The sequence below is a fragment of the Argopecten irradians genome, chromosome 6 (genome assembly GCF_041381155.1).
Source record: "Argopecten irradians isolate NY chromosome 6, Ai_NY, whole genome shotgun sequence".
NCBI classification, from domain to species: Eukaryota; Metazoa; Mollusca; class Bivalvia; order Pectinida; family Pectinidae; genus Argopecten; species Argopecten irradians.
The window spans coordinates 30635080-30657135 of record NC_091139.1 but is presented as its reverse complement, the minus strand read 5'-3'; the positions used below and the strand labels follow the sequence as shown (position 1 = coordinate 30657135).

The 22056-nt window shown below is 33.2% G+C and overlaps 1 protein-coding gene and 1 long non-coding RNA gene across 3 annotated transcripts; both read right to left on the bottom strand.

The window, feature by feature from the left end:
* Positions 1-3202: 3202 nt before the first annotated feature.
* LOC138325606 (uncharacterized) lies at positions 3203-8467 on the bottom strand. Its single transcript, XR_011208807.1, has 4 exons — positions 8337-8467; positions 6778-6932; positions 4275-4517; positions 3203-3487 (listed from the first exon to the last, which is right to left on the bottom strand). It is a non-coding gene; the product is annotated as an uncharacterized lncRNA (long non-coding RNA).
* Positions 8468-8469: 2 nt separating this feature from the next.
* On the bottom strand, positions 8470-15626 carry LOC138325605 (uncharacterized). 2 transcript variants are annotated; one of them, XR_011208806.1, is made up of 9 exons: positions 15490-15626; positions 14947-15058; positions 13740-14167; positions 13130-13207; positions 12774-12797; positions 12412-12465; positions 11561-11854; positions 10525-10740; positions 8470-8600 (listed from the first exon to the last, which is right to left on the bottom strand). XR_011208806.1 is itself a non-coding variant. In XM_069271376.1 (8 exons), the coding sequence occupies exons 1-7, from the start codon at positions 15589-15591 to the stop codon at positions 11573-11575; spliced, it is 1080 nt and encodes a 359-aa protein (XP_069127477.1). In that variant the 5' UTR covers positions 15592-15626; the 3' UTR covers positions 9470-10740; positions 11561-11572. The 2 variants fall into 2 exon arrangements, 1 of the variants encoding a protein (XP_069127477.1); XM_069271376.1 differs by lacking the exon at positions 8470-8600 and having other exon boundaries at positions 9470-10740.
* Positions 15627-22056: the final 6430 nt, after the last annotated feature.

Below are 22056 nucleotides of genomic sequence, written 5' to 3'. Positions count from 1 at the left end.
ATTTAGAATAGTAAGCCATGATTAAAGTTTGTGTTATTTTAACTTAAGACAGACTTATGGCGAATATTTTCAACAAAATTAAAATTAAGTTCACGTCTTGGTTTGTTTACGACAGCGAGTCAAAGACCACTGTCAAAATGGCGGAAATTGCGTCCTCGAACACCTCAATAAAAAAAAAACATTGTATTTTTGACAAGTTTTCTACTTATATTCTGATCTATTTAGATCTCTCTTTCGCAAAATAGCAATAAAAACTATTTTCTAAATTAATAACCAATTCGATTCAAACATATTTTTATCGTCAAAAATACAATAATGGATTAGGCACAAGTTATCACAACTTAATAATGCCTTCTCCATAATACATGTATATACAATACTTTGACAGCATACAATCATATAATTATGTATATATACAGAAAATATTGAAGAAGAAATAGAAAAAAAAATCAAAATGAGTTTGTTGTTACAGACTTGACCTAAAATCTAGCACTATCTTTAATAAAGGTTTGTACCCATTGAAATATCATTTGGTTTTCCATGTTGGACAAGTGTGGAGCACCATAAAGCAAAATATTAATTGAAATATTACCATATTGTGAAACATTACGGAATAAAACATCCCTTTGCCTAGTATAAAGACTACATTCAAAAAAATAATGAGTTGCATTTTCACATTGATTACCACATGCGCATGATGGGTCGTTAATTATATTTACTCTGTACAAATCATAGTTCAGACTGCTACACGAATGTCGCGATCTTGTATGTAAAATATTAAACTTCCTTTTCCCAGTAAAATAATAAACGGGTAAAGAATTTACATCAGATTGTATCAATGTTTTGAAGGTACGAACGGATGGCTGCTCTCTGACATTGCTAGGCAAATCATTCCATAATCTAATAGAAGATGGCAAGAAAGATTCAAGTGAACATGACAAACGAACTTTCGGAATAACATAGTTTTCTCTATTTCTCATGTTGTAGGCGGATCGCTCTCCAACTTTAGGAGGAAGGATATTGGTCAGATAAGATGGGGTTAGGTTATTATGGAGTTTATACATTAGAATAAGTTTTTTTTTTTTTTTTTCTTCTTTTTACTAGAGGTACAAGATTGGTTTCGAAATAGAGTGAGTCTTTACTTGAGAAGGATGGCATACCCGTTATGATTCTTGCCGCCTCAAGCTGCACTTGTTCGAGTTTGTTAACATCTCCCAGAGAGCAACCATCCCATACTTCGCACGCATATTCCAACACAGGCAACACAAATGCTTTATATATCCTTAATAAAGTTTTCCTATTGAGTAAGTATTTTAACTTACGTAATGCCGAAAGTTTTTTCATACACGATTTTTGAATTTCTGAAATGTGTAACGACCACTTAGCATCTGCACTAAATGTCACACCTAAGTGCCTATGACTGTCAACGCATCTTAAAATTTCATCACCAAAAGAAAGTTGCAAGGGATGCAGGTTTTCAGAGTTGGATACTAGTAAAACGTCCGTTTTTTGAGGATTAAATTTAGTGAGCCAATCTAGAGACCATCTGTTTAATCTATCTAAATCTCTATCAAGATTTAATTCAATATCGTGAACAGAGGATGAAGAATACATCAAAGAAGTGTCATCAGCAAATAGACGTGATACACTATCTAAATTGTCAACAACTATATCATTAATATATATTAAAAACAAAAGAGACCCTAACACACTTCCTTGTGGGACTCCAGCATTGGTGCAACCTGTGCTGGAATATTCGTTTTTAACAATTACCTGATGTTGTCTACCTGATATATAACTTTTCATCCAATTAAGCAAATAACCTTTTATGCCATACGCATTCAATTTAAATAACAGACCCTTATGCCATACTCGATCAAATGCCTTGGAGATATCACAAAATATAAGACAGGCATGTTTCTTTTGTTCAAGTGAACAACAGAGAGTATTATACATTTCTATTAATTGATGAACCGTTGAATGGTTCATCATAAAACCAGACTGTTTTTCATAAAACAATGAATTTTCAAAAAAGAAATTGTAAATATGTTTGAACATAACTCTTTCAAAAACTTTACCTAGACAAGATAGCAACGTTATAGGTCTATAATTGGATACCAAATGCCTATCCCCTTTTTTGAATAGGGGTAGAACAATACCTTTTTTCCAAGTTTCTGGAAAAATATTAAGATTTAATGACATATTAAATAGAAGAGCCAATGGCTTACACACAGTATTTGCAGTATATTTTAACATATGGTGACTAATATTATCATGACCAGATGCTTTACCTAATTTAAGAATTTTTTAAATATCACAAATTTCATTACTGGTTACCACAACAGATTCAAGCACAGATTCTGTACGAGATTCAAAAATAGGCAGAGGTTTATTTCTGTCATCTATCGTGGAAATAGAACAAAAGTATTTATTGAGAATGTTTGCCTTTTCAGAATCACCTATTGCTACATTTCCCGTATCATCGTTTAATAAAGGTGGTATAGCTTCTTTGTTGTTCGACTGTTTAAAAATTTTCCTTACCAATCTCCAATATGCTTTAGGATCACTAGTATTTAAGATTATCAATAACATCGCCCACATTTTCATAAAAAACTTCTCTAGCATATTTTTTCATGTTATTGACTTTATTACGTTGTCTTTTAAACTTATCGATGTTGGATGCGGACTTAACTCGTTTAACTGCATTGTGTAGCCTATCTCGCAATCGGATGGCTTTCCGCAGATCAGAATTCATCCATAATGTATCATGTGGTCGTATATATACTTTTTTCCTTGGTATACATTCTTTAGCATATAACAAAAACTGAGATATTTGTTGCGTTGCAGACACTGTCGATTTCAAGTTTCCAGTTTCAACAAGAGATGTGGAATCTTTGAAAGTATTCTGCCAGTATCCAAACAGTTATGGATGCACAGAGGAAATGAATGACCATTTCATGTCAATAATGCACACTGGCGGCAGAGGACTACCGCAAAATGCAGAGAATGCAAAAGAACTACTGGAATGGATGTTGCAAAACATTTAGACACATATTTGTTGACAAAGATGATGGAATTTGCCTTTGACTCATCTGATCCGAACATATGTTTACCATGCTTCGTTTGTGGTTGTGCGAAGTGTGTCACCGCCCAGGGTACTCATATTGATGACTCATTTAATGATGGTGGGCTAATATATAAACATGTGGTACCAGAAAACTAACAAATGTATGATTCAATGCTATTTCCTAAACTAGATGAAAACCTCCTGCCCACTCAATAGCACGATTGATGTCATGCTCAAATTCTTCAGGGGTATTATAACCCCTGAAGATTTTCAGCTCCATACTACATGTATGTGCAGAGGGAAGTCTTCTTTCACAGGTAAATGACACCTCCAAGGGTTTGGAAAATCCTAGGGGTGGCAATTTTTCTGCTCCTGTCCAGAACCCCAGGACCCTTTCAAGCTTCATTCCACTTGCTCCACCTGACAATAGATGGATGGAATATAAATTATCTTTGGTCAAAAGAGCAAATTTAAAGTGAATCTATACCATGCCCTTTAATTCCTTATAATAGTAACTTTGTATGGTAATGTCATGTTAATGATAGTAAAAAGAAACTGCATAATTTGTAACTTATAATAGCAACAAAAGGCTATGATGGATGAAAGGTTGTTTTGTTATTTAGTTTAGATTTTAGAAGTGATACACACGTGTACTTAATTATTGCTATGTTACCAGTGTTGAGCATGGAAAGAGACTTCAACAATACGATATGACATAATTAGATTGCATCAACTAATATTACCTATTGACTTAACCTGGTAAATTTTAATCTTTTGATATTGCATGAAAATGTAATCATTCCAAAAGTTTATTTTTACTTTCTATATGAACAACAGCGTTGTCTTCAGAAGAAATTATTGAATAAAAGGTATGAATAAGATAAAATAAATACAGCATTATGCATTTTAATATCATCTATGGGAAAAAGAGTTAAAAACATAACTTTTGTTATACTAGTAGTATGTCATAGTTCAATTATCTACAAAAAAGTGTTCATCAAGAAACAGCCAGTTTAAATTTTTTTTTTATAATAACCCTCTGCTAAATTAACCAAAAGGCAGTACTTTTTGTACTTCAATTTATAGTTTGAGTCAAATTAGTAAATAAGAAGGATTTTATAAACAGTGGCACTGTTATCATTACCACCTACATGTATAATAAGGGGGTATGTTGATGCTGTTTATTCAATAATTTGCATAAATGTACCTTCACAGTCGGCTAGGTATGCCTCCAGGCAGTAAAATGGCTTTGTTCTCCTGCTGCCTGTAATTGGTCCCCTGGTCACTATATTTAACTTTATAAATTGACCTTAAGTCAGAAAACTTCAATGGCTGGCTGCTAACGTCACAAAACAGTGGTTGAAATACATCTGGAGACAACATCATGGCATCAAGAAAGAGCCCTACTTTTTGAAGCCCGTCCTTAAATTGGTTGATTTCAGTATGAACACTGCAAAATACAAATAAATGTATCAGACATAAATAAGATTACATATCTTATTGTCTTATTTAAGGTGTAAAACATGTAATTCATTGTCATTCTTGAAATATGATATGGCCAATAAAAACCATCAAAGTTTATATAGATAAATTGTAGTTTGATTATTGATTTTAGGTCATCTGATCTGAAAGGTCAAGATGTCCTACATGTCCATCTTCATCCGCTGTCAAATGACGTCTTCTCACTAACCAAAACTGTTCTGATATTTCGCCTGTAGCATGCTGTGATGAAGGGCTACAAATGTTCAAATGGATGACCTTGAACTTCATTCAAGGTCACCTTGAACTTCATTCAAGGTCACATGGGTCAAATAGACTAAAATCTTTGAACAGCTTCTCACTGCTGAAACAACTTCTTTTGTATAACTGAAAAGCCTGATGTAAGGCCTGTGACATGCTTGGATGAAGAGCTACCAAGTTTGTTCAACATGGGTCGGCCTGTCTCAAGACTGATCTCTTGGCCTCCGTTGCTAAAGAGCTATCGGTGACCCCCAAATACAATCCCAGGACGGCCACCATCCAGGCCATGTAGGTAGCCTGTGAACCGGTGAAACAGTGGAGGTGAATCATCAGGTTGCAGGTTACTCCTGGGGGCTCCATGTTATCTCATATTCATCCTCTCCTGTTCCCGACTGTCTAAAGAGGTTGGGAGATTTGCCCAGTCCTTCTAATCAGTTCGGAACTCTGTACGTAGAATCCCTACAATCTCCAAGGATCAGTCTCAGCCTGTACTCATTTAGGGCCAACCCAGGGGTGTGGGGCATAATCCCTACTGTTAGGGTTATTCTCTGGGAGGAATAAATCCGTTTAGCAATTGAACAGCGTTATCCTATACGATCGGCTCCACTTTGTAACCGACCGAGTAACAAAGATGGGGATAGATGAACTCCATCTGCATCAGCCTGGCACATCCTATGGAACATGGTAGAGGTGTTTCGGGCTAACTCAGGACCGATACCCTACAGAGGCCTCGCTCTTTGTTATGGTGGCCACCCCTCCTATAAATAGTTGTATCGTAACAAAAGGGGGGGGGGGGAGTTAAAATGTTACAATGGGCATATTAGTTAGTTGTAATTAGTTTACTAGTAATGCCATAGGGATTCATCTGATCTCCATGTAATGTCTACAGGCAGGTGCCAGGGTTCGCGCCGCCATCTTATAAATAAGGGATGACATATTATTACAGGCACCACATGTGGTGCCGCACAGACTTGTTTGAAAATTACTAATGTGAGAGCAGGTGTCCTTAATAGCACCGTTCATCCATAGACCAAGGAATGGTTTGCAGAAAACAATAGCATTATATGTGTACAAAACGTTTGAAGTAAAAACTGGACTATCGAGTAACAAATACTTTGGACTGGCCTGTACAGAAAGACTAATAGCCGCCCATGTCAAACTAGGTACCAAAGGTAACCGTAGAAATTAATGAACTCAGCACCTCCAATGTTTTTGTACATACAAGATTGCAAATGAAGTAAAATGGCGCCACTCCCCAAACACCACATGTGGCACCATTTCATCTGGTATCTTAATTGCACCAACCCGCTAAATGTTCACAAGCAGGGTCGGTTGAACAACTACATAGTGTATAACATTTAATTTGCCGTTCGGACAGGAAGTCCCTTTGGTTAAAAGGACAGTACATGTAATAAAACAATAATGACCATGCAGAACAGACTTTGGATAAATCCAATTTAGGGGCAAAAAAGAAACAACAAATATTTAGTTTGGTCATCTTCCCTACAAGGGATGTTTCTTGGAGTAAGCGCCCCTGCACTTCGGATTTTAAGTATAAACTTCAAGACCTGGACAAGGAACCTCGACGCCTCTTAAGACAACATCGGACCTCGTGATTTATCAGCAGGACCACCGACATTTTCATTTTAGGAGGGAGCACCATAAAATGGGGAGGAGTGTTGTAAACTGCAGATTTGATAACGTCACCGATATGTGCGGATAGGGTCACATGGCGCCTGCAAAGCGCTCTCTTTTAGTACTACTTCCAAACTGTACACACATGTTTTATATTATTATTGCTATTGTAGATATATATATATATATTGTTGTAAACCACCGTTTACGATAAAACAAAAGGTTCCAAAAATGATGTCCTTATTCTTAAGGTACTTTTGTTTACCAAAATATAGAATCATATTAATGTTTATGTAGTTCATGTAGAAATTAAAGAATAAACTTAATTGTCATACCTGTAGATTATTTCATTTGTGATTAAGACCTTTAAAAGGTTCTCTTTGGTCTCAATACCTCTGTATGAGAAAAGGGAAAGTCCTCTTTCCAAACACCAGTCATTGTTTGCCTCCAGTGCCTGCTGGTATTCAGTTTGGTCCTTAGAATCCTTGATCTTAAATGGGATTATGATGGGTATATGATTCTTAATGAAGAACATAATATATTATCAAGCATTCTTAGTATTGCTTATGCAATTTTTCCTATTGATCCCTGCAAACTATATGTACTTCTCTCATACCTACACATATAATACTGACTGGCTTCAGGCAATGTCTTCATGTCGCCTAAAACTGTATTGCATGGCTACCTATGTAATGCAGCCTCAAGACATCACAGCATCAATAAAATTACTATTTTCTGGGTACATTTTAAAGATTATTTTAGAAACTAGAATGGATTTACCTTAAAAGATGCAAGCAACGGGATTGGCGTTGAAAATGTCACATTTTTCATGCATGGAATATTGACCTGCAGTCAAGTTTTTTTTCTGAATTTATGTCAAAATGGTGGATATTCATAGTATTGAAATTGCAATAAAACATGGAGGTATGAGAAAAAAATACTCTTTTGGCCTGACATGCTAGAAAATAAGGGCTACCAAGTTTGTTCAAATGAATGACCTTGAACAGGGGTCAAATAGGCAAAAATCCTTAAACATCTTGTGAATTGTGAATAATTAAGATGCTTAGAGAACTGATATTGGGCCTGTATCATACTTAGGATGAAGGGCTAGCAAGTTTATTCAACTGAATGACCTTTACACACTTTTAAGGTCAAAGTCATTAAATATTTTGGAAACTTCCTGTGTCAAATAAGGAATTAACTGTATAGCCTAAATTGTTAGCAACTACTCTATACTGTGGATATAGCAATTTTGCTATTAGTTGATGTCTGTAAAGGCCCACAGACCTCAATTTTGTTAGTAACAGTAACCTTTGTTATTAATCTTTTGATCCCAAATTCATTTACGAGTGTTACCTTTTAAGATGACAGTACTATTATCAACAAAATTCATTAATCAATGCTAATGAGTTATTATCTGGAAACCAACATTTAACAAAACAGTCTTTTTTAAGTGACAGTGACCTTTGTAGTTGAACTTTTGACACCAAATTAAATCAAAATCAATTAATCTGTTCTCAAAATATCATCTGAAAATCAGCATCTGAGCAGACAAACAGACACAGTCTTAACACTCTAGCTAGCTAGCATGTTCCCTCAGGGTTAATTTCTCCGACAGGGAATTTAGTCACTGTTATCGACAGTGTTTTATCTATAAATCGTTTTGCAAACAACCAGGGACATTTTTTATTTCTTAATTCTTTATAATGTTAAAGTATAATACTTAAAGTATGACTGTGTTTTCTTATGTTGTTAGTGACTTAATTAGGAATAATCTGATAAGATGGAGAAGATGATACACATGATTACAAATAAATAACATTTACTAGTGATGTAAATCCTGATTGCTGATACATGTATTTCACTTAATTAAATGTGATTTAATTAACTTTACCTGGAAAAGCCTCTTTCGATTATCTTCATCGAAGACACACTCTTCGATTGATGGAAGAGATGTTAAATCTGGACGGCCTGTCATGTACTGAAACACTGCCTCATTCATGACACCAATACCAGGTCCGCCATGAGTATTGAAAATGCGGCTAGTTTGCCTGCCATTTCATACTCGCACTTCGACAGTTTGTTTATGTCGTGAACAAAAAATTTGTTCCCATCGCTTCCCTGGAAAATGTTGTCTATAACATCCTTAATCAGTAGTCTACAATTAAAGGCAAATTCAATCTGAATATCTTACATTTTATAGCATTTAGGTCCAAACTTTAAACACTTACATCAGTATTTATACTTCATCAGGAGCATTTTGGTAGTGTCAAGATTTATGTATAAGGATCACTATTTTGTATATCAAGGTGGACAAATAGTCTTTACGACCTCTGCCTTTTTATAATCTATTGAAATTGACATAAAGCAAATAGCAAATAGACACCTGTAAATATAGCAAGTTCATATATTTGGTGGTCATCTTTGACAATCTATCTAAATGAATCATGACACTACCATGATGTTCTTTAATTAATGTAAATGTCTAGATCATGGACATAGGTAACTGCTATAGCATGTGAGATATAACTACAAGAAGGTGATTTCTGGTATCTATTTTGAACATCAGTACTTATATGGTCTTCCTCAATACTCCAGGGGGTTACTGTAAATTCACCCATGGATTATTTCATAGTAAAACTGGAGGCAACAAGCAAATTTGTGGAATTTCCATCCCCCTCTTTCAGGACATATTGTAGGTAAACATTATTGAGGTTGGGTAAAGAAACATGCCGTGGCAATCGAACTTGGCCAAACCCTTAAGGCTTTTGACCTTGTTACCAAGTTAGAAGAAAATCGGTTAATATTTATTAGAGTTATTGCAGGATAATGGCAGAAAATGACCTTTTTTATTAAATCAAAGGGCCATAACTCTGCCAAATAAAGTCTGTCGCAAGTGGCGATTGAACTTGGCATAGCCCTTAAGACATTTAACTTTGTTACCAAGTTTGAAGAAAATCGATTTACATTTGTTACACTTTTTGCACGGAAATGGCAGAAAATGACGTTTTTAGTAATTCAAAGAGCCATAACTCTGCTAAACAAGGTCCATCGACAGTCGCGATCGAAATTAGCTGAGCCGTTAAGGCATTTAACCTTGTCACCAAGTTTGAAGAAAATCAGTTTACATTTGTTACAGTTATTGCACGGAAACGAAGTGTTACAGACAGACGGACAGACAGACAGACAAACCCAAATTAATATCCCCCGTTTCGGAGAAAGTGGGTGATAACAAAACAGAACAGGTAATTTAGTCTTTTGATGTATATCAAATGAGTTGTATCATCGTACAATGTTGACTGTGTAGCTTTGAAGTTCGGAGTTGCTCTCTCTGAAATTATCAAAAGAATCTTTGCAGATCTGTGATTGGTTCAGAGTTTTTCTCCTGAACTGCCTCCAGTTTTACTATGAGATAGTCCAGGGGTGGACTAATGATAACGTCAGTGATAGTAAGTTTGTAACCCCTGGAGTATCAAGGATGCAGTATGGTGGGTCCATTTCTTTTCACATTTTCTTTAAAGATGCTCCACCACCAACAGAGCATTAATGGCATTCATCATTAGAATAATAATTAGTGTTTAATCTTTGGGAGAGGGTTTTAATAAGTCGTAATAACTTGTGACCGATCCCTTTGTAAATTTGTTTGCAATAAAATACGTTTAAACTAAACTAATCTTGTATATATATGTCTAATTAACACAAAAAATAATATAACATAATTTCTTTTGCCTTTGGTGTATGCGCAATCAGTACTTTATTCCATATAGGATAAGATGAGCCACAGATTTTTTTCGGGATGCAATTTTTTTTTTTTTTTTTTTTTTAACTTGAAGAAAAATTAGAAGCTCAGACTTTTCAAGGGTGGTACTGGTGTAAAGTAAGTAACTTTTGTAACTGAAGAAAAATACTAAATAGTCTGTTCCTGTTTTTGATAGTAAAAAAATACCAATTGTCAGCGGTGGAGCATCTTTAAAATTTGAATAATTGTTATGCTTAGCCACTCCAATATCTGTGGCATAAAATTGTAATTTACAGTGGTAACCTTAATAATGCAGTCATACTCTTTATCATTAAAAGCATACCTTAGAAATTCCCTCTTTGGACCACCTAAATCTTCCCCATCCTCTCCTGCAAACATCACCTGAAATTCTTGGCAAAAATTAAATTCTGGCCTTCTCACAACTCTTGTAGTGGATTTCATAACAAAATCCCTGCAAACCAAAATTATCTGTGGTTCTCCTAGTGAAAGGTTTTTTTTCACCCACCAAGTGAGTATGGAATTTAAGGACAGGTCTGACCTGAAACAGTGATAAACAATGGGTTATTTATACATTTAATTACTCCAGAACAAACAATATCAAGGTGCTCATGGGCCTTGGTAATCATCTGACAATTGTTAAAATACCTACAATAACTGTAGAGGTATATATTTTTGTGAAAAAATAACATAAAATACAACGGACAAAATTGACTGAAAACATTTAAGTATCTGAGTACAACTTCTTATTAAAAGTTATAACTAGTGCAACAGAAGAGGAGAAAATGTAGCTACCAGAACGGAATTAGAACCCGGGACCTCCAAACACTATCAGATTGCTCTGCTGATTAAGCTACCTGCATGGTCACTGATAATCAACCCAGTTCAATTGGGAAAAATTGTTATGAATTCTTTTACCAGAAATTTAGTTAGTTTGTTGATGTCAAATATAACAAATTTATACATTTATGTTAATTTTGCTCAGTATAATAAAATAATTATGTCAGGATACATCTAGAATTCTCTTGAGGGCAAAAATATATTATTTAAGTAATTACATACTATCTCTTATAAGTAAAACATAAAATCATCTCATTGTCATTGATCTACAACAGCAATTTAAAGCAGACATTACTGTCATACATATTTGGTTATTTTTGTGCTATATCCTATAACTCTTACAATATGCATGTAAAAGACATATTTAATCAATCACAATATAACATAATCCTGTATAATAGTGGCATACCACTAGATATTAAACATACATAGGTTTGAATAAGCTCATCACTCCATTGAAGGTAATTAAAAAAACATATTTATAGAGGTTTCCAAGGACTTGAAATAAAATGATTTCTTACGGTCCATCAAAATTATCCGAAATAGTTTCTGGAGTTGTTGTTGGAAGTGATAATGATGGAGCCGCTGTTGTTTGAACAGATGATGATGGAGCCGTTGTTGTTGGAAGTGATAATGATGGAGCCGTTGTTGTTTTGAACAGATGATGATGGAGCCGTTGTTGTTGGAAGTGATAATGACGGAGCCGTTGTTGTTTGAATTGATGATGATGGAGCCGTTGTTGTTGTAAGTGATAATGATGGAGCTGTTGTTGTTGGTACATCTATTGGGAATCGACGCAGTCTAAGTCTGTTTCCCTTCAAATATCAGAAACATATTAAACACTAGCACAACGAAGATATCATAATACTTTGGAATTCAAGAGCACAATGAATGCATCTGAGTGGTGGCAAGTTTAAAGGAAATACAACCAAAATATTGAAATAATGAATTCTGGAATATTCAATGTTGTTGTTATAAACATGAGTAGTACATAAGCATACACTATACATATGGTAATAAAGGCTGAATATTGTAAGCAAGAGAAGGAAACTATGCCATAAATTCTAACATTGTTAAATTTTATATTTTTACATATTTTGATTTTTTTTCCAATTTTAATTTTTATTTTACACAGCCAACTGTGAATAAAGGCAGCTGCATTTTGGGACTAATATTCATGATTTTTTTGTTGTAGACACGACTACGTTTTGCACAGTGTTCGAAAGTCAAATTACACCTTACTTAAGAGTATGTGACCATGGTATGAAAATGCCCTTGTTATTCAATGACATAATAGAATAACAAATCAATTCACAATATATCCAATGAAAAAGCTTTCTTATTAATGAACTCGCAAAGAGTGTATACTCACAGTTCTTCTGAATGATACAGTTGGTGTGCCTGTTGATGCAAAGTCCTCATCCACCTAAAAACATTCTTTATTAGTATTTATTATTATTATTATTAGACTTTATTAATGTTTTAAAATCCACTATGATTTAGTAAAAAATGTCAACCATGAGGCCAACTTTATACCCCGTTACCTCGTAGCAAACATGCCAATCATTTATTCTTTCCCATATAAATTACACAAATCTTCGCTTGATGGCAGCAATCCTTGATAAATATGTGCCTTTTTGTTTTTTGTAGAAAAGTTTTGTGTTTTTTTTTTTATATAAATGTATTTTCTATAGGGAACATACATAATATATATCATATTAAACCATTTCTTACCGATGTATCAGGTGCCTCTTCATTCTTCAACAAGAACAAAATCAATCTCATATTTTATCATTAAACAATAGTATAAAACATGGTACCTGGTATGTATGGCATAATTTTTATGTATAGGAGAAACACTGAATCCGACTCAATTCTTGAAAAAACCAATTGATGCAGTACTTTGGCGAGGAAAATTATGTTACCTGAACTCGTTGCATATAATACTGAGTCTAGTTAATTAAGATACCGCTGAATAACCTGAAGCATTTGGTAACTCGATCTATCAGATCTCTCAGGGGATTTTGTTTCATTTCTAAGAACTACATGTTTAATGTCCTATTATCAGTAATTTATATTTGAATTATCACCTGCTCATTAACAGTCTGCCTTCGTTGCGGCCTCGACAACTCTGGCAGGTCTTCATCATCTTGAATCTGGTCACTTTTCTGCAATATGATAAATACTTGCAACGCATTACAAAATTATATATACCACTTACTGCCCTCTAATGATACATTACATTCTTATTTGAAAACTACCAAATGCTTGATATTACAACAATGATCGTGAACTATCAGTAGTGAGAAGTATAATCTTTCCATTATACAAACTGTGCAGTCTTTACACCTAAAAAGATGTACCGGTATCTCTATCATAATTATAGATCCTTATGTAATAAAAACAAAAACAAAAAAACAATCACATGCCAAAATGCTATTCAAATGACTCAGGAAGTGGTCATTTTATGATGTGTTATCAGACAACATTTTGATTTCCAAGTCACTGAAGTGTTTGACACAACAATATACAATACAGGTCAACACTGTAACTTAAAATGCATGTACAATGTATATGAAATGTTTAAGAAATCAGGACAAAAAAGGTATGGTTGTTATGAGACTAAATAATTATCAGAAATTGACAAAGGGAGATTTGAAAAGCCAAACAAATATGATAACCACAGACTGAAATATCTACCTTTTCAGTATGCAAATAAATTCTTATTGGGTGGGTTTTTACTCCACCAACATATTTTCCCACTGTGAAACCACCCGGCATTTGGGGCAGTGCTTCCCCGGAAAATGTAGCCAGATGGCTATGGACTTCTTCCAAGATAATATTTTGGGCTACTGATCGTCCATTGGGCAGAAAGACACCCAAAATCTGTGATAATAATTGATCCTTATTGCAGTCTTTCTCAATATCTAAAATGTGTTGGCCTCCACCTTTACTGGCCGAAATTAGTTGGTATGCGTTTCCCTTAACCATGTGTTTCCAGCCAACATATATTCTGCGAGTGCTTTTCCTTTCATCATCTTTGCGCGTTGTGTTTGTTCTTCTAACACGTTTTTTTTGCAGGTCAATGAAAGTCCTGACACACTCAGGAACCTGGACCTCTGCCTTAGCTGAAACAATCCGTTGATGACAAAAACTATTAATACACTTCTCAATGATATGCATTTTTGGTAAAATACATTGTATAATCATTTTGATTACTGAGGGGAGTAAGTATTTAGGAATTATTCTAATAAAAATTTGAACATGTACATGAAAATATTAGTACAGGTGAATCTTACATGGAATCCAATTAAATTACCATTGGATTGCACTGATACAGTGATAGTATGACCTCCCAAAGTGAGTTAATGAGATGTTCCCCTAATTACATGCCAACAGCTTATTGTTGTCATATTTCATCTTTATCATAAAATTATCACTCCTGATGTCATGAACTTGAGGTGTAAGGAAAATGGTTTACATATGTTTAAGATGATCAAAATTACAGAGATAAAATATTTGTTTTGTACCGGTATTGTATCTCCAAAACATAAAAATATCAAATGTACATGTACACACCATTTACAAAATTGGTATTTATTTGACTTATATATAACAGAACACTCACCATGAATATGGGGATTTAAAGATCCCAAAATGATGTGGGTAAAGTACAATTTATCATCCAACCTTACAGTGATTATGACGTCACAAAAACTTGCATCAAATGAATTAATCGTGAAGTGATTACAAAAGCAATTACATTACAAAAATTGTACATGATAATACTATTACTTATGGCAGTAAACAAGAATAAAAACATATTAAAGATATCAGTAATTTGAGAATTATCAAAGCAAAGTACTCCGTAGCTGAGTCTGTGCTAGAGGTTACATGTCGGTAGTACCTTTCATGTAGTTCCTACAAGCTTGAACAATCCGTAAACGGACCCCCATGGTAGAAACACCCAACAGGTGAAAGTCCTCCACTGACAGCAATTCCACTTGCTCTATAGTAATCTGTAATGGCACACTCATTAAAAAAAGTACTGCTAGAAGAAAACATTTTTAAATCAATGTCTAATGTACTATAATAAATTAATGCCATAATTATAATGTAATACTATTGTTAATTACATTAAACAATCTGAGTGAATTAAGACCTTGATCAGAATAATTAAAAAAAAAACATCAGATCAGCACACATCTGTTATAAAGACTTGCTCCAGCTTAAGAAAATTTTGAACTAAGAACGTTGATGAAAATTGGTCCCTCATACCTGGAATTACTATAAACTAGAGCAATAATAATCAATATTTTAGTTAAATGCACATTTTCCATTTCCAGTCCATAAATGAATAAGAACCTTGCTATTAATTTAGATTACAGCTTTATAGTTTATACTGAAATTTTATTCTAACTTTCTCACCGTTGAGTTGAGATAGTCTTACCATATTATCCTTAAAGGTATTAGTTAGATGTCCACAGCCAATCCTTTCTAACACTGTCTCAATAGGATCATCTTCAACTTTCAACAAATCAACAAAGTACATTCAGACTACATATCAAGTTATAATTTCTTTTCAAATAGCATTGTTTTTACTGCAAATTATAATCTGTATATAAAACTGTTAAAAGGAAGTCCTATCAAATAATATATTATCTAGACTAAGTACTTTATCCTCTGTGATGTAATTTCCAGATACAATCAGAGATGCATATAGTAAATAAATGTACAGAAAACAATTTATAACATACACATGACATATTGGTTTGAATTTTGTCAAAAAAGTCTGTGATGCAAAATAATTAGTGTTCTTATTTTAATAAGCTTTATAATATAACAATACTCTATGAATTTATCTCTAATTTACCCCTTGTATTATGTAGTAGAAATAAATACATGTGCAAAAATTTCATAATTTACTTTGTTTACCAAACACTTTTTATGGATGGTTCCCAGGAATTGAACCTGGTAACAATCACAGAAAGTGAATCATTAGTGCCAAACAAACCATGGTATTCCAAAAGAAAAGAGAAGGAAAACAAAGTAAATAATTAAAAAAAAAATCAAATGAAGATAATACACATGTATTCTCCAAACCAAACCAAAATTCTGCTCCATAAAATCTTCAGAACTCAACAGACCTATAATAAAACAGTAAAAAATTAAAAATAAACAAAAGGCCTTATCGGTCATCTGACTAATACAATACAACTTACATATACAACATGTATACTATATAGTAGAACTGAACTACACATTAAGTCATTACAGAGGTAATCTATTTGAATCCTGTGACCTTGAATGAAGGTCAAGGTCATTCATTTGAACAAACTTGGTAGCCCTTTATCTGAGCATGCTACAGGTCACATATAAGTTTCTCTGGGCCTTTTGGTTTTTTGAGAAAAAGTCTTTAAAGATTTTAGCCTTTTTTTCACCCCTATGACCTTGAATGAAAAAAAAATGCACACAGCACATGATAATGGATGAAGGGTCAGATGACATAAAAATAAGATATGTTTTGAAAAATCATAAAAATCATTTAAAATAATAAACCAAAATACAACTTATGTAAAGAACAATGGTATTAGTAATATAGTATATAAAGTAACTGATCTCATCTTCACTCATTATCATTGACATACACTGGTAACCTGACCCTATTACAACAATGTAAAAGCCTTGAGGATCTATGGTTATACTGTCAATATATGTCTGGTGTTAAGGTTATACTGTCATTATATGTCTGGTGTTAAGGTTATACTGTCAATATATGTCTGGTGTTAAGGTTATACTGTCAATATATGTCTGGTGTTAAGGTTATACTGTCATTATGTCCTGGTGTTAAGGTTATACTGTCATTATATGTCTGGTGTTAAGGTTATACTGTCATTATATGTCTGGTGTTAAGGTTATACTGTCATTATATGTCTGGTGTTAAGGTTATACTGTCATTATATGTCTGGTGTTAAGGTTATACTATCATTATATGTCTGGTGTTAAGGTTATAATCTCAAATATCTCATTATATGTCTGGTGTTAAGGTTATACTGTCATTATATGTCTGGTGTTAAGGTTATACTGTCATTATATGTCTGGTGTTAAGGTTATACTCTCAAATATCTCATTATATGTCTGGTGTTAAGGTTATACTGTCATTATATGTCTGGTGTTAAGGTTATACTGTCATTATATGTCTGGTGTTAAGGTTATACTGTCATTATATGTCTGGTGTTAAGGTTATACTGTCATTATATGTCTGGTGTTAAGGTTATATATACTGTCATTATATGTCTGGTGTTAAGGTTATACTGTCATTATATGTCTGGTGTTAAGGTTATACTGTCATTATATGTCTGGTGTTAAGGTTATACTGTCATTATATGTCTGGTGTTAAGGTTATACTGTCATTATATGTCTGGTGTTAAGGTTATACTGTCATTATATGTCTGGTGTTAAGGTTATACTGTCATTATATGTCTGGTGTTAAGGTTATACTGTCATTATATGTCTGGTGTTAAGGTTATACTGTCATTATATGTCTGGTGTTAAGGTTATACTGTCATTATATGTCTGGTGTTAAGGTTATACTGTCATTATATGTCTGGTGTTAAGGTTATACTGTCATTATATGTCTGGTGTTAAGGTTATACTGTCATTATATGTCTGGTGTTAAGGTTATACTGTCATTATATGTCTGGTGTTAAGGTTATACTGTCATTATATGTCTGGTGTTAAGGTTATACTGTCATTATATGTCTGGTGTTAAGGTTATACTGTCATTATATGTCTGGTGTTAAGGTTATACTGTCATTATAATGTCTGGTGTTAAGGTTATACTGTCATTATATGTCTGACGTTAAGGTTATACTGTCATATGTCAAGGTTATACTGTCATTATATGTCTGGTGTTAAGGTTATACTGTCATTATATGGTGTTATAGGTTATACTGTCATTATATGTCTGTCATTATATGTCTGGTGGTAAGGTTATATTGGTCTGGTGTTAAGGTTACATTATATGTCTGGTGTTAAGGTTATATATTATATGTCTGGTGTTTAAGGTTATATGTCTGGTGTTAATGTTATATGTCATTATATGTCTGGTGTTAAGGTTATATGTCAATGTTGATGAATTTATCTCTAATTTACCCCTTGTATTATGTAGTAGAAAATAAATACATGTGCAAAAATTTCATAATTTTACTTTGTTTACCAAACACTTTTTTTATGGGATGGTTCCCAGGAATTGAACCTGGTAACAATCACAGAAAGTGAATCATTAGTGCCAAACAAACCATGGTATTCCAAAAAGAAAAAGAGAAGGAAAACAAAGTAAAATAATTAAAAAAAAAATCAAATGAAGATAATACACATGTATTCTCCAAACCAAACCAAAATTCTGCTCAATAAAATCTTCAGAACTCCAACAGACCTATAATAAAACAGTAAAAAATTAAAAATAAACAAAAGGCCTTATCGGTCATCTGACTAATACAATACAACTTACATATAACTACAACATGTTATACTATATAGTAGAACTGAACTACACATTAAGTCATTACAGAGGTAATCTATTTGAATCCTGTGACCTTGAATGAAGGTCAAGGTCATTCATTTGAACAAAACTTGGTAGCCCTTTATCTGAGCATGCTACAGGTCACATATAAGTTTCTCTGGGCCTTTTGGTTTTTTGAGAAAAAGTCTTTAAAGATTTTAGCCTTTTTTTCACCCCTATGACCTTGAATGAAAAAAAAATGCACACAGCACATGATAATGGATGAAGGGTCAGATGAACATAAAAATAAGATATGTTTTGAAAAATCATAAAAAATCATTTAAAATAATAACCCAAAATACAAAACTTATGTAAAGAACAATGGTATTGTAATATAGTATATATAAAGTAACTGATCTCATCTTCACTCATTATCATTGACATACACTGGTAACCTGACCCTATTACAACAATGTAAAAGCCTTGAGGATCTATGGTTATTACTGTCATTATATGTCTGGTGTTAAGGTTATACTGTCATTATATGTCTGGTGTTAAGGTTATACTGTCAATATATGTCTGGTGTTAAGGTGTATACTGTCAATATATGTCTGGTGTTAAGGTTATACTGTCATTATATGTCTGTTGTTAAGGTTATACTATCATTATATGTCTGGTGTTAAGGTTATACTGTCATTATATGTCTGGTGTTAAGGTTATAATGTCATTATATGTGTCTGAGTGTTAAGGTTATACTGTCATTATATGTCTGGTGTTAAGGTTATACTATCATTATATGTCTGGTGTTAAGGTTATACTGTCAAATATATCATTATATGTCTGGTGTTAAGGTTATACTGTCATTATATGTCTGGTTGTTAAGGTTATACTATCATTATATGTCTGGTGTTAAGGTTATAATCTCAAATATCTCATTATATGTCTGGTGTTAAAGGTTATACTGTGTCATTATAATGTCCTGGTGTTAAGGTTATACTGTCATTATATGTCTGGTGTTAAGGTTATACTGTCATTATATGTCCTGGTGTTAAGGTTATACTGTCATTATATGTCTGGTGTTAAGGTTATACTGTCATTATATGTCTGGTGTTAAGGTTATACTGTCATTATATGTCTGGTTTATAGGTTATACTGTCATTATATGTCTGGTGTTAAGGTTTATACTGTCATTATATGTCTGGTGTTAAGGTTATACTGTCATTATATGTCTGGTGTTAAGGTTATACTGTCATTATATGTCTGGTGTTAAGGTTATACTGTCATTATATGTCTGGTGTTTAAGGTTTATACTGTCATTATATGTCTGGTGTTAAGGTTATACTGTCATTATGTCTGGTGTTAAGGTTATACTGTCATTATATGTCTGGTGTTAAGGTTATACTGTCATTATATGTCTGGTGTTAAGGTTATACTGTCATTATATGTCTGGTGTTAAGGTTATACTGTCATTATATGTCTGGCATTAAGGTTTACTTGTCATTATAATGTCTGGTGTTAAGGTTATACTGTCATTATATGTCCTGGTGTTAAGGTTATACTGTCATTATATGTCTGGTGTTAAGGTTATACTGTCATTATATGTCTGGTGTTAAGGTTATACTGTCATTATATGTCTGGTGTTAAGGTTATACTGTCATTATATGTCTGGTGTTAAGGTTATACTGTCATTATATGTCTGGTGTTAAGGTTATACTGTCATTATATGTCTGGTGTTAAGGTTATACTGTCATTATATGTCTGGTGTTAAGGTTATACTGTCATTATATGTCTGGTGTTAAGGTTATACTGTCATTATCTCATGTCTGGTGTTAAGGTTATACTGTCATTATATGTCTGGTGTTAAGGTTATACTGTCATTATATGTCTGGTGTTAATGTTATAATGTGTCATTATATGTCTGGTGTTAAGGTTATACTGTCATTATATGTCTGGTGTTAAGGTTATACTGTCATTATATGTCTGGTGTTAATGTTATATACTGTCATTATATGTCTGGTGTTAAGTTATATGTCATTATATGTCTGGTGTTAATGTTATACTGTCATTATATGTCTGGTGTTAAAGGTTATACTGTCATTATATGTCTGGTGTTAAGGTTATACTGTCATTATATGTCTGGTGTTAAGGTTATACTGTCATTATATGTCTGGTGTTAAGTTATACTGTCATTATATGTCTGGTGTTAAGGTTATACTGTCATTATATGTCTGGTGTTAATGTTATACTGTCATTATATGTCTGGTGTTAAGGTTATACTGTCATTATATGTCTGGTGTTAAGGTTATACTGTCATTATATGTCTGGTGTTAAGGTTATACTGTCATTATATGTCTGGTGTTAAGGTTATACTGTCATTATATGTCTGGTGTTAAGGTTATATTGTCATTATATGTCTGGTGTTAAGGTTATACTGTCATTATATGTCTGGTGTTAATGTTATACTGTCACTATATGTCTGGTGTTTAATGTTATATTGTCATTATATGTCTGGTGTTAATGTTATACTTGTCATTATATGTCTGGTGTTAAGGTTATACTGTCATTATATGTCTGGTGTTAAGGTTATACTGTCATTATATGTCTGGTGTTAATGTTATATTGTCATTATATGTCTGGTGTTATATGTCATTATATTGTCATTATATGTCTGGTGTTAATGTTATACTGTCACTATATGTCTGGTGTTAATGTTATATTGTCATTATATGTCTGGTGTTAATGTTATATTGTCATTATATGTCTGGTGTTAATGTTATATGTCATTATATGTCTGGTGTTAATGTTATACTGGTCAAATATCTCATTATATGTCTGGTGTTAAGGTTATACTGTCATTATATGTCTGGTGTTAAGGTTATACTGTCATTATATGTCTGGCGTTAAGGTTATACTGTCATTATATGTCTGTTGTTAAGGTTATACTGTCATTATATGTCTGGTGTTAAGGTTATACTCAGTCATTATATGTCTGGTGTTATGGTTATACTGTCATTATATGTCTGAAGTTAAGGTTATACTGTCATTATATGTCTGGTGTTAAGGTTATACTGTCATTATGTCTGTTGTTAAGGTTATACTGTCATTATATGTCTGGTGTTAAGGTTATACTGTCATTATATGTCTGGTCAAGGTTATACTGTCATTATATGTCTGTTGTTAAGGTTATACTGTCATTATATGTCTGGTGTTAAGGTTATACTGTCATTATATGTCTGGTGTTAAGGTTATACTGTCATTATATGTCCGGTGTTAAGGTTATACTGTCATTATATGTCTGGTGTTAAGGTTATACTGTCATTATATGTCTGGCATTAAGGTTATACTGTCATTATATGTCTGGTGTTAAGGTTATACTGTCATTATATGTCTGGTGTTAATGTTATACTCTCAAATATCTCATTATATGTCCGGTGTTAAGGTTATACTGTCATTATATGTCTGGTGTTAAGGTTATACTGTCATTATATGTCTGGTGTTAATGTTATACTGTCA

Bases quoted from the DNA above. Each gene is read 5' to 3' on its own strand.
- LOC138325605 (XM_069271376.1), bottom strand. From the start codon at position 15,591: ATGTACTTTGTTGATTTGTTGAAAGTTGAAGATGATCCTATTGAGACA. The intron at 14,168-14,946 runs GTACTACCGACA...GGATTGTTTCAG, and splicing joins TTGTAGGAACTACATGAAAG to CTAAGGCAGAGGTCCAGGTT. The intron at 12,466-12,773 runs GTAAGAAATGGT...GAATGTTTTTAG, and splicing joins AAGAGGCACCTGATACATCG to GTGGATGAGGACTTTGCATC.